Here is a 13,150-nt window from a genome sequence, read left to right on the forward strand (position 1 = left end):
AGGGAGACTGAAGTCATGGATGCAATAAGAAGATATGAAAAGCAAAGGGAAGTTCATGTGTCTATGTGCAAATATGACCCCTGGTAGGACAACTCTATGGACTGTCGGTTTTCAGTATCACAGACCATCCTGGTAACTCGCAGCCTGTTTGTACCCTGACTGTGTGTGGTCACTCAGCACTTTCATGGTAATATCTGAATGCAGAAAAAAAATAATCCATAAGCATATTTTAAATATGGTTGCATAGGTTATTTTCAATGGCATAAACGATGTCCTAAAAACAAGACAAAAGAATTCATGACAAGGCAAGCGGAAACAGGCTAGCAAGGATGTAAAAATGGAGTGTGGGATACTACAAATAAGTCTGATCACCAAGAAAACACTTCAGGGGAAGTCCCACAGCAGAGGAGCAGTCCAGTTCAAGTCATCACTCTTGAAATATTTATTAAAATCTGCCATATCATTGCTGGTACATCACTGTAACACCAAAAGACAAACCAGGAGTCAGATTCTGCTTTGAGATCCACAGACTTGAAAATCCAAAGCTGGTCATCAGAAAGTTTAACAAAACTAAGCTCGGGCTCGAAGAGGTTTATGGAAAGTCACAAAAGCTATTAAGGATTAACTTTACCTCCTAACCTGTTGCATCGTGCCACAGGCCCACAGAACAAGGAATATCTTCAATTCCTAACAAGCACACTCTTAAATGTGGATTTAGAAATCCTCACACAGATAAATTCTGCAGCTCATTAGACTTCTTCTTGTCAGAATTACTACAAGACACAAGCATTTCTTCTTTGTTATTTAGTGTCAATGCTCAAGCAGCATAGAAATTCTGTGGGATCCCTTTCACACCAAGGCCTGTTATCTGTTTAGAAAAATAAAAAATAAAAGAAAGGAAAAAGATAAATCTCCAACTGAGTACAGCATTCAAATGTTGCAGAACAAATATAACAACCTACCCCTACTTCAAGAGGAGCCCAAAAAAAGTGACTACCTGGAGTTCTTTAAAACGCTTTAAGATCTTCAAGGTTATCAAGCACCTCTCAATAATTTTGCTAATTTACACATTATTTGTGGCCCTCACTTGTGGTCCTTATCTCTGTATTCACCAAACAAGTCATTGCAACTTTTAATGCGCTTTGCCCATGCAAGACAAATGGAAGTTTGGAAAATATCAATTCCCTTTTAGAACTAGAGAACAGAGGCAGAGAGATAAAAAAGGCAAGGCTCAAATCTATCTTTTGGTATTTGACTCTCCTGTAGGCTCCTAAACTCTGCTGCTTGAGAAATCCATCATTTCTCAGCCATGGGAAATCTGTTCCAAGCACTGCTTTCAACTAGAAGGTCTCAGATCCCAGATTAGATCCCCATGCCTCCTGGAGCATGTCTTCATCCTACTGCCAAACTGGTAATACAGTTCAGTTTATTCCATTTCTCCTCATTTACAACCCTTCCCTTTCATGCTATGGTCAACTTTCAGAGAGTGATGGCAATTGCTGTTTCAGAACTGCATTTTGTTTTCCTGGTGTAGTTTTTACTCATGGACTGAAAAATGAAGAGAGAAACGAGTTTTGGATTCAAGAACCCTGAACAAAAAAGTGGATCATAAATTACTAAAAACATAGCACCCACTTTTAACAGACTAAAAAAAAAAATCTCCAAAGATTTGGGATTGGAATGCAAAGCTTTGCCTCAGTGAATTTAAGCATTGAATTTTTAAAAGAACAATCTGTGTTGTAAATATTTAGATACTCTGGTACAATTAAACAAGAATTAAGGGAGTGAAATTTCCAAAACCGATGAAAGTTTAGTGATACATAGGAGCAAGACCCAATTCCTTACAGTGTGTTATAGAATATGCTACACAGGGCAGACCCAGATCCACCGGCTGCCTTCAAATCCCGGCCAGATACTGACTTTGGCTAATCAACACATCAACACTATTAATAGAAATTTCTCCACATCTTCCTTCCAAATGCACGAGCAGCTGTGCAAAGCAGCTGTGCCTGTCCAGGGGACAAGCAATGTATCTGGACCAGCATGTCAGGTGAGTGGGATGAGCGAGGGCAGCCGGGGGACATCTCACTCTCTGAGTGCAAGGCTTGGCAGGTCTGACATATAGAATGAAAGAAAATTCACTTGCCTTGAAAATGTCTCCCGCGTGAGGCTCCTTAGCTAAGGTGGCCTCATCCAGTCCATCGTATGCAGAAGTCACGTACATTTCTGAGTAGTCTTTTCCACCAAAGCAGCAAGAGGTGATCCTCGGAGTAGGCAGCTTCACAGTCTGGATTCTTTTTCCTGGGAAAAAAATGTGTGATTGCTTCCTAATGCCTATTTTCTAGGAAGCATGTAAATGTGAGTGTACTATTAGTACACATGGTACAGATGTAACATTTACTCAGAAGGCCCTTTCAGAGAGGCCATATCCTAAAGGAGAGTTTGTGAGGAAATGAAATTTCCTGATCTGCCTCATCTCTAACTATATTTCAGCCTCTCCCCTATATCTGTGAGGCTTTGTTTCCTTTTCTCAAAATGAAACAATAAAATATTTGAAGCCAGGAAGAGCAGAGACACCTGGGCCTGGGATGGCTGTCACTCCTTAACAGCGTTTTCCAGTTAAACATTCCAACACTGAGAAATTTTTCTTTTTTAATTGCAGGTTTATAATGTTTCTCGCAATAGGTATGCAGTATTTCTTTTTTTTTCTTTAAGTGGCATTATTAAGAAGTGGGTGTGCTGCATCAGCAGACCATGGGAGCAAGGGTACTCGATGCTGGGAGGCAGCACAGGAAGCAGCGCTTTCCACGTGATTGGGGCCTGGACCAGTGATGCTCATGGCAACCATGGGGTAGAGACAAGCAATAAATGACACCTTCCTATCTCACCTTCAAAACATTCCTCCTGGCTGTCTTTCCTCTCGCGTTTGTGGCACGTAGGTGATGCTCAATATGCACGTGCTGGCGGAGGCCTTACCTGTCTCTGGGTCTATACGAATTACTCTCCCGCCATCAATACAGGCCACCCAGAGCTTCCCTTCTGCATCAATGCACATTCCATCGGGCATTTGCTCCTCCTTTTCTAGATGGTACAAAAGTTTGGGGCAGGCTGCAGGGAGAGTTACGAAGCCAGTGTTACATGGGTTGGTACCAGTTCTGTATCAGATCCCAGTCTAACATCTTCCAAGATCTTGGAAACAGATAAGTTCATTTTCTGTGACAAAGACGTGCTGCAAAATTTATATCACACATGCATTTAGCAGATGTGTTAAAAGCCTATCTTAGCCTGGCAGAAACAAGCCCCGAGTAGAGCCACTGCGCTTTGTGATTGTACTGAATTGAGCTTCTATTATCTTACCAAGGAAGAGAACAAAATGCCTGTGTCCCTCTTGTTAACCCACTGGCTGACTATCATACCATGACTGCCACAAGCATGGTAACTTTTTCTGGACTTTCATTGCTCATGGCAGCCCAGACATCTTTTTACAAGCAATAGATCACATAAGTAATGACTTGAATTTAAATGTTGGTAATAAACAATTTTTCATGGGTAGGCATCAAGAACTTTGCTTATTTTAATGGCCAATCGAGCTACCAGTTTTAAGTAAGCTGGCCTAGGCTGCAGCACAGACAGGTCGGTGGACACATGCAGAGACTATGGAGCGGTGCCCATGGGCAGCAGTCTGCCTGCTCTGACCCAGCGCCTTATGGCCATTACACCACCCAAAAATAGACAGTCCCCAGCATAAAGCCAAGGCCAGGAAACTCAAACTCATTACATTTTTGTATTTGGGGAAGAAAAAGTAGCGTTCATTCTTCTTTAGAAATCTTATCTCCTGAAATCTGTAGAAATAGATTTTCTCAGCAAAATGAAACCTGAGTAATCGTAGTTATTTGTACGATTTTCACCCATGATTACACAAAGTCAACTCTGATTAGACTACAAAGGCAGTTCAGCCATTTAAATTCCCATGGAGTAAAATGGGTTGATACAGCACAAAAATATTTCAGAGAAATTTGAAATGATGTTACATCTGTTTTGCTCGCACTTAGATTTCCTTTTTTGCAGATATTATAATAAAAATGTTTGTCTAGAAAATTAATTTAAGTGAAATTTGGCAAACGTCGTAAGGCAATTTTAATTTCAGAATTGGGAAACTTCAGTCACAATGATAACTTGATTCTTTAAATACATTTCTGTGATACACATGCGTGCACGTTCTGTATTTGTATTTATGGAGCTAGTACAATCGAAGCATTCCAGCAGATGGCACTCAAGAATAAATAGCATCCTATAAGCTAATTCTCACTCTGCAGTATAAATGGCTTCTTCCCTGCAACTCCTTGAACAGGTCTGACTGTAAGCCATCTATCCAGATGAAAGGAAGTTGAAGGATTGTCAAAAGTTTGTCCACCAAATACACCTGGTTTGTTACTAAGCTTGAAAAAAAATCAGTCAGCCTGCTGACAGGCTGTAACCAGAAGATATGAGATCTGTCAAATAAATCACTGCATATTACACGCCCAGGTCTTGCTGCAGAAAGAGTTATAGCCCTACTTGTCATCGAATTTAGAAAAGCACGTGTACCGATCTTTCCAGTGTGCACATCATAGCTGAAGGCATGCACAGCGTATGCCAGGCTGTCGATGTGAAAGAAGGTCCTGTGGTCCAGGGACCAATCCAGACCATTGGAGATGTCCACCTGGTCTAATTGTTTTATTACCGAATGGTCGGGGAAAAGGGTATAGAGAGCGCCTTGGTGCCTTGCTCGGACCCCTGGTGCAGTCTCTTCAGCCATCGTACCTGAAATGAAAATGGGAACACTGGTTACAAAGTAGAAGCTTGTTCCTCAGGCTTGATCAAAAACTCCTCCAAGTGTTACTAAGAGGTCCTAGGAAGAAAGGGACTAATCAGGTCCTGTCAGATTGATGAGAAGGAGAAAAAGGAGCAGGTCAGGAGCAGCTGCCTCCCACAGAGGTGATGCTGACCAACAAAAGGACAAGTCTCTGCATTGCTATGAGGTTTATGTTGCAGACACCAAAGACCCAAAGGAGCACAACATGACAGGGACTGAAGTTTTGCTCATGGCAAAAGCCGAGATGCAGGCAAGCATGACTTGCTTTTTTGTTGTTGCTCTTTGTAGTCTGCTTTTGTCATTTAAATAGGCTGTGACCTCAAAATACAGGTGCTGTAAATCGCGGTTATCTCAGAAGTGAGTGGAGAATACCACAAAAGTGAGATTTTTTTCTTAATGAATTTATGCCTCAGTGTTAACCCTTGTTATTTAGTTTCTGATTCTTTCTTCTCCAAAAAGGAGAGCTCTGCAGCAACAGAATGGGAAGCACTCATGGTGGGTATTTACACCTTCTTTTAACTGTGACAGCCTGTCTCTGTTGGCCTCTCCTTTTAGAAGACCTCATGAGCTTGTTTTACAATGCTTGGCCAAAATCCCTGCTGAAAGCATTAATCCACCATGCACAGCTAAGAACGGGTGTGCAAAGCAGGTCTTCCTCTCTTATTCTTGCCTTTAGCTCTAGCGACATGTCAGACCCCTAGTGCAACCATGAGTCAAAAGAATGTCCTGATTTTTGGCAAATTTGAAATGAGAAGAAAAGGCTGGCTGGCAAAACAAATAGAGAGTAATTTTCTCTCCCATCAGTCATTCTCCACTTCCAGCGTGGATTGCTGTGCTTGGCTCATCGTTTATATGGGAGGAGAAAAAGCACAGGTGGATCCTGGCTGAATTGCAACCGGTGGCTTCAGGAAGCCGAAGATTTCTGCCCACATCCCTGTTTCCCAGGGGCTGACCAGGGAAAGCTGTATGTGAAGGGTGCAAGCTGCAGTTCACCTTCTGCTCTAGGACGTGTATCCTCCTCTACACCTCCAGAAACCTTCCCACCTGTGTGAGCCCTTCACCGGCTTTTCATCTGCCATGTAGACAGATGTTTGAAAAACACTGTCTGCCGGGTGGAAGAGGAGTCTTCCTGCCAGATAGCCCTTGTCAACATCCTCTGTTCCATTTAGGTCAGAGGATGCAGGGTCCTTTGTCCTCTTCCGTCGAGTAGTAAGCAAGCAGAGAATTCACAAGACAGCTCATGCTCGCCACGGTGGTTTTTGTGGGGAATTCAACAGAGGAATCAAAAACACAGAACAAAATGCACTCTACAAAATACCCTGTGATGGGTTCCTGTTTGCTCCAGGGAAAATTTCTGCAAGGAACTTACCAGCAAAAAACCTCCCCTTTGGATCCACTTTCCCATCATTGAACCTGTTGTTGGGTTTATCCTGCTCGAGCTCAAGGATGGTGGTGACCGCCTGAGTGTCCCAGTCCAGAAAGGCAAACCTGGTCCCCAGGGCGATGACGTAGCCCCCGCACTGCCGCAATGCCACCGAGCCAACGCGGGCATCTGTGGGCGAGAGGGAGTGGGAGATGGTGGGCAGCTCTGGGGCCATCAGTCAGCCCTACCCCTCCCCACCTCACTTCCAGCATCTGGGCTTGACTAGGACATTCCTGACCCCAGAAAGACTGAGTTGATGCTAAGATCCTTCTCCCCTGGGATTGTCAGCACATCCTGCTGGCTCTATGTTCTCCAGATCTTTTCACCTTCTGGGAAGACACAGCCATTAGGACTGTACCTTTTCCTCTTCAGGTCCGAAATGAAACACAGCTGTCCTTTGGGGCCTGGCAAGGGCAATGTGTGCACAGCCCTCCATACTTGAGCACAGTCCCCTCTGCTCACCTGGCTCAGGCCACACCATGCTCAGCAAAACATCATGGGAGGACAGAGCGTGTGGCCCCATGGGAAGTAAGGGAGACCACCATGCTGTGGAAACTCCTACCCGGAGGGATGGATGAGAGGACAGAGAAGACTCCCAGGATGAAGTGGTGAGTATGGACTCTTACCCACGGACACGCTCTGCACCTTGTTGGTGAGTGAGCTCCAGCGGCAAACTTTCTGTGAGTTAATGTCTACATAGACAAGTGAGCTCTCCCTTTCTTCCCAGACCGGGCACTCTCCCATCCTGTTCTTCTCCTTCACGACAGCTTCGATTTTGATGGAGGAGGACATGGTCTGAGGGGAAGAGGGTCAATAACGGATTTAATGAAAAGCTCTCGTGTGAATTTTTCATGCCTACGATACTTAAAAGTGGAGTTTGTAAATGTCAAAGCCCTCCAAATCCCACATGATAGAGTAATTTAGGAGGTTCCTGTGATGTCTCCATGGACTCATGGCTCGAACTGAGCTCAAGGTGCTAAGGCTTCTACTTAGCAAACCTTTCCTAGATGAGAGACTTTAAACCAGAGCTGCTGATAAGGCACCTGCCTCCAGGCAAGGGAGTGCTGGGGGCATGGCCCTGAGCTGGGACCAAGTGTCCCAAGGGTCCCCCAGAGCATGGGGAGGGACCAGTGGGCAGCAGCACCAATGGGTCAGAAGCCTTTTGGGGAAAAATAAGGCTCTGCCTCACTAATGCAGATGCATTGACTTGCTCCACAGGACAATGTATATGCACCCATAGCATCAACCACAGTTTGCCACTGAGGCCATTGCGAACCGAGTGCCTGTTCCCACACCGAGTCAGTGTGAATATGCAAACGCCAGTGAAGGCTCCTGCCTTTGAAATCCTGCTGCTTTGTTTTCCCTCCAAGCGTTTCACCTGCGTCAGCCCCCTTACCGCCCCTGCCACAGACTCCAAATCTCACCCTGCACCAGGTGGGGTGTAATTACCCCAGCTGCTGCTTCGGGGGCAAAGCCATCTGTGAAGCTCCCATCCCCGGCACCTGCTCCTGCCAAGGAGTGCTCATGCCCTGCCTGCCTGTCCGCCCATCCCCATGGATGGTGCCCCATTCTTCCCGTTTGCGTTCGGAGCCCGCTGATGCACTCCACCACAGGTAGCTCGGTCCCTGAGCCTGCCCTGCCCCTGCTGTGCTGTGGGGTGTGAGCAATAACCACCATCGTTCAGCTCATACAGCAGACAGGGTCCTACTCGCTGCCTCAGTCACCACTCACGGAAATGCCGGTGCTGCTACACTTGCCGGCCTCCGCACATTCACAGATCGGAGAGGTGTTTCCTGGGAGGCAGCCAGTCCCTGACATAACGCTATTCCTAGGGATTGCCCTGTCTTCAAGCAGGTGTTGTGTCCCAGTAGGTGAGCTAGTGATAAGGTTTACAGATAATTAATTAGCACTAATGTGCTTCAAAATATGGGGAAAGAGCCAGTAATCACTGTGAGTGGAAATGCCAGGGCTGGGCACTGGGGATCTTCCCTGCTCTCTGGTCCCAGGCATGCATAGCAAGGAGTCACGAGGTCCAAACAACCCATTTATCAAATATATCCTTCTCCCTTCCACCAAAAATGGCCATGAGAAGCTGGTCAGCAACCTGCTCCGGCACAGAAAGGCACAAGCAAACAGCGTCAGTCTAAAGTGTAAATGAGGATACACAGCAAGATGCCAGTAAAACCTAAAACCTGTTAAGCTGTGCTCGAGCTGGAGCAGTGAGTTTCTCCCAAGTTAAAATTTTGCGTCATGTGGCTGCCGTGTTTGGGACCCAAGGCTTGGAGACACAACGCTGACTTCATTGTAACATGGTCTGGAAAACACTGAGCTGCTCTCGCCCCGTAGGAAGATGGGGTTCGGCAGCAGCCTGGCATCCACGTGGCTCCCACGGAGGCAGAAAGTCACCAGATGTGCGGCAGTCGGTGTGTATTTGTCTCGTCGGTTGTTTCATTGACCCCACCAAGACTTACCAAACCTTCAGCTTCTGCAGCAACGAAACAGCGGCCTGGTAGATAAGCCGTGGTGAAATACTGATTCACAGACCTGTCCCACACGCTGTGTGAGGAGTGCGCAATCACGCCATTGCCAGCTGTTTCATAAGGCACAGGGAGGGGAGAAACCAACCTGCCTGCACCCACCACCTGCTTGCCCCTCTCGCATCCCCCTCTGATGCTGCAGAGACCTGCCCTGTCCCATGGAGCCTCAGCACACGTCCCCAGCTCCACGTCCAGCCTCAGCGTCTCTCTCCACCAGAGAAATAACTCCCATGTGTCCCTCCAGCTGTGGGGTTGCTGGCTGAGGTTTCTCTAATTTTTACAAGCAGCTGAAAATTTTTAACAGACAGGGTCATCCAATCCTAAGAGGCAGCGCTGCCCTCCAAAAGAGTCCCCACAAGCTGGCAGGGATGCAGCCCCCTCGTCCCCTCCGTGCCCAGTGGTCCACCTCCTGCCTCACTCTCCTTGCCAGCACCCCGTGGCGCTGCATAGCAGCAGCGTTACACAGAATACAGCATCTCAGGGGGAAAACAAGGAACTGATCCCCAAAGCCGCGTTCAAAACATCCCAGCTTCATCACTCCCCAGGCGTGCTGCTGCCTCTCACTTTTCTGTGCAGCACCTTGCACCCTGCTTGCCGCAGCACTGACCCATCAGAGATGAGCGTGCAGGGAAAAAAAGAGCAATTCCAAACAGAAAGCCCCAAATCCTGCTATATTCTCCCCAGACAAAATCCCTGTGGATAGAAACATCATATTCATCCTGCCTATGCCCTCTCTGCAACATTTTGTTGGTGTTTTAGCCTCCTGGACTCGTGCCTAGATCTCTCATGGAGAGTAAGGGGCTGATGGGTGTCACTGGAACATTGTGAGAAAAATATCCTGGTAGGAATGAAAAACTAATGTGAAAACATCCAATCTGCTATAAAAACTAAAATATCCCTCTGGTAGCTATTTGAAAATCGGCTTTCTAATCCTCAGTCCCCATCCCTTTTCAAATGATGTTGACAAAAATTTGTCATTTCGGTACCTCTAAGGCACAGGTAAAATACAAACAAATGACTGGCCTCGAAAGGTTTCTTTCCTGTTTCTCTCCCTCTCTCCCCCGCGCAAGCACAGATGATTTCATTTTTAATTTCAAGCTGAAGCTTTGAATAAGCAGGCAGATAGCTAAAGCTTTTAATGTGCATATGGTGAAACAACCGTCTGCGTAAACCAAGGAATTTTAAGAACCATTTTCCCCTCGGTCGGACAGCTGAATATTACACCAAGCTGGAGGACACCTGTGCGAAACTCTGCCGTTCACCACACCACCGTACCTGCTGAGGAAAATATTGCAAGACTTGAGTTGGTGTCTCTTTTCCAGCGCTGGTCCAATGAAACCGGCTGCTGTTTTCGGCGATGATTGAAAATGTGCAATAGTTGATGTTATCTGCACGGAGCAGTTAACCTTTTATATTTCATATTCAGGCAGCAGTCACGTGACTGATGAGGCACGGACCTAAGCCCTTCCCAATGGACTGGTTTGCAATGCCAGCAGCAGAACACGTGATACTAAAAAACCTGCTCAGTATTTTTCTCATGTCATGGGGGCGGGAGAGGGAAACTCAGATGTCACACCATTTGGTCAGTCCGAGGGGCAGCCCAGTCTTCCCACATTCAGGAGCAAATTAACATCTTGGGTGATAAAAAGGGGAGGTTATTAAAAGATGCAGTGAAGGGTTTTGTAGTACAAGTCACTTTAAATGATAAGGAAAAAAGTATTCTTGTGATTAAGGTATATTAGCATCATTAAGACTTGGCTCCTATGTGCAGCTGTGCCACAACCCTCTTGTGTGCAGTCACCTGCTCCTCGCAGAGCTCCTCACTTCAAATGTGCAAAGTCTGATCCCTGCCTTGGCAGAGAGCTGTGAACTGCTGCCAGAGGAACATCCAGGGAAGGGCTTTAGCCAGGGAGCCTCAGCGCTTGCCACAGATGCTGCAGGATAGCAACATCTAGCTTGGCTTTTAAGACTTTCATTTTTTTCCTTCTTTGGCATCTGCCATTTTTTTGTCTGTGGAAGGCGAAGGCAAAAGATGCCAAGTGCTTCCTCCCACTCAGCCCCGCTCAGCAGAGGTAGGGGATGGCGGGTCTCCACCCGGCAGCTAGTCCAGCAAGGCAGGGACAAGGGCAGCCTTGCCATGGGGACAGAGTCCAACAAGCTGGGCAGCGAGCCAGAGCCACCACCAGTGTTTTGGTGACAGGGCATCTCTCCAGGTCCTGCCTGCCACAGCAAAAGGCAGAGATGGGGGGCAGGTTGCTGCCGGCGGTCACTGCCCCCATCACACTCAGCAAGGGCAGAAGCCACCCAGGAGGAACCAGCCCCAAACCAGCATGCAAGAGCAATGCACTTCTTTACTCGTGCAAGACTTCAATGAACATTTTCATTTGATGTTCCAATGATTCACACAATGAACGTTGTTTTCCCAGATAAGCAAACAGCCAAGATAGACCTGTCGTAGTCATGATCAATTCAAATCCAGAGATTAAAAATTACAGCCCTAAGCCGGAGACAAATTCAAACATTTCTAGTGAAAAAGCCAGTAACATTTCCAAGTCAAAGTCCTGCCAAGGTCACTGTATTACAAGCAAAGTGGTTGTGGGCGCCTTGAGGACCCTTCTCAGCCTTCCTTGGGCTCCCAGCCTGAGCCATCAGCTTTGTCTCATTTCAGCACAAACTCTCTGTCTCTGCTTGCTCTCACAACGTTTTTCACGTTACTCTGCTTTCCTTCTTTTAACCTAAATGATAACTTTGAAGGGAGGTTCATGTAGAACTATATGCTTTTTTTTTTTTTTTTCACGGCATTTTCAGCTGGAAGACATACTCAAAATGAAAATTCAGGTTTCAGATAATTTTAACTGCTTTCATTTGAAAAGAAAAAGGACTGGTTCCTAGGTGCAGGAAAAAAAAAAAAACAAACATCTTTTTTTCTGCAAAATATTTTCCAAAGCATTTTTTCTAGAGGAATTTCTATAGAGAAAACCACATTTCTCATTCAGCTCTTTTCTCCTTGTGACTTGACTGACCTCCCCACCACAGGCTGTGGCAAAGTAAAATCAAGTCATGCAGAGAGATGAAACATTTGCCTCGTCACGACTTAAAAAAGCTGCATACACTGCTTTCCTGGTGAACAGCTCTGATGCTGGATCATCAGCAGCACTAGGCAGGACAGCAGCTGGGAATACGCTCCCAGAGCAGCACATCTCTTGGATTTACTCAGCTGGCTGGAAATGCTCTGGGGATGCCCCCACCACATTTTGAATCGTCTCTTATTCCTGCTCAGTCAACTTCTGGACTACTGGTACAAGTACCACATCTCCCACCCTCAGCACGCCATTTCAACATCCCCTGTGCCCGTCTTTCCAGAGGTCGGTCACTTGAGGAAGAGACACATCTCAAAGGCTTTGTGGATGCTGTCAATGAGTGGTGCAACCCCACAGTAGCAGGTGCACACGCTTGTTCCTAGCCAGCCAGCTGTTCTTTTAGCTATTTTGACAACATAAAGAGCCTGCCCCGCCATACACGTAGTTTATTTCTAATGTTGCTGAGTTGCAAAGCAGAAGTTTATAGTAAAGTTGGCCAAAGTTGGCCACGTGCCTCTGCACCTCCAGCCGATGTCCCACTGAAGTATCTCCTTCTGGGGTGGTTTTCTCTCTCCTTTCCCACACCGCTTTGGTGTCCTCTGATGCAACTCTTACCACTTCTTTTTATAGTCCATAGTTTTTATCGACATAGTGTAGCTGGGAGAGTGTACCAAGGCACTAGCGCACCACATATATTAATGTGATATTTAAATAATTGTATTTATCTTCTGTTACCTACAGGCATGAGCTCAGACAATAGCTCTGAGTTAGTTACTGTAGCTTTGCAAATATTCAGTAAATGCATCGCTGCCCTCTTTTTTCACAACTGCTCAAATTACACTTGTGTTACATATTCCCTTGAGGGTCCACCCCAGCTTTCCTTGCTCTAGAAACTCAACTTTGCATGTAATTTGATTGTCCTGATCTCTTAAAAGTCATTCTTTCCCTAGACAGAGTTACCTTCTGTGGCTGTCTCCCTCTTGGAGATGACAATAGACATGGTTACAGATAATGAAGACACAGTTATTAAAATCTCCAGACAAGCACAGGTGTAGCTACTCACCTGTGATATCCCACTCGACAGCGTTGTCCGAAAGTGAAGCCAAGGCTTATCTTCTCATGGCTTCGCCCTTTTGTAGGAAGGGCCTGGTCCCTCCCTGGTGCTTAAAATGGGAAGAAGGGGAGCTCCCGGGGCAGTCAGTGCCGCCTGCTTTTATTTCGCCAGAGCTATTTTGCCAGCAAAGGATTACTCGAG

At 46.2% G+C, this 13,150-nt stretch overlaps 1 protein-coding gene across 1 annotated transcript; it reads right to left on the reverse strand.

Moving 5' to 3' along the window:
* Positions 1–817: 817 nt before the first annotated feature.
* On the reverse strand, positions 818–7,070 carry LOC104378566 (regucalcin). The gene is made up of 6 exons (XM_009985607.2): positions 6,905–7,070; positions 6,225–6,407; positions 4,588–4,803; positions 2,977–3,108; positions 2,147–2,301; positions 818–868 (listed from the first exon to the last, which is right to left on the reverse strand). Exons 1-6 carry the CDS (start codon positions 7,068–7,070, stop codon positions 818–820), a joined length of 903 nt encoding a protein of 300 aa, XP_009983909.2.
* Positions 7,071–13,150: the final 6,080 nt, after the last annotated feature.

Source organism: Tauraco erythrolophus, chromosome 1 (genome assembly GCF_009769465.1).
Source record: "Tauraco erythrolophus isolate bTauEry1 chromosome 1, bTauEry1.pri, whole genome shotgun sequence".
In the NCBI taxonomy this organism is placed as follows: domain Eukaryota; kingdom Metazoa; phylum Chordata; class Aves; order Musophagiformes; family Musophagidae; genus Tauraco; species Tauraco erythrolophus.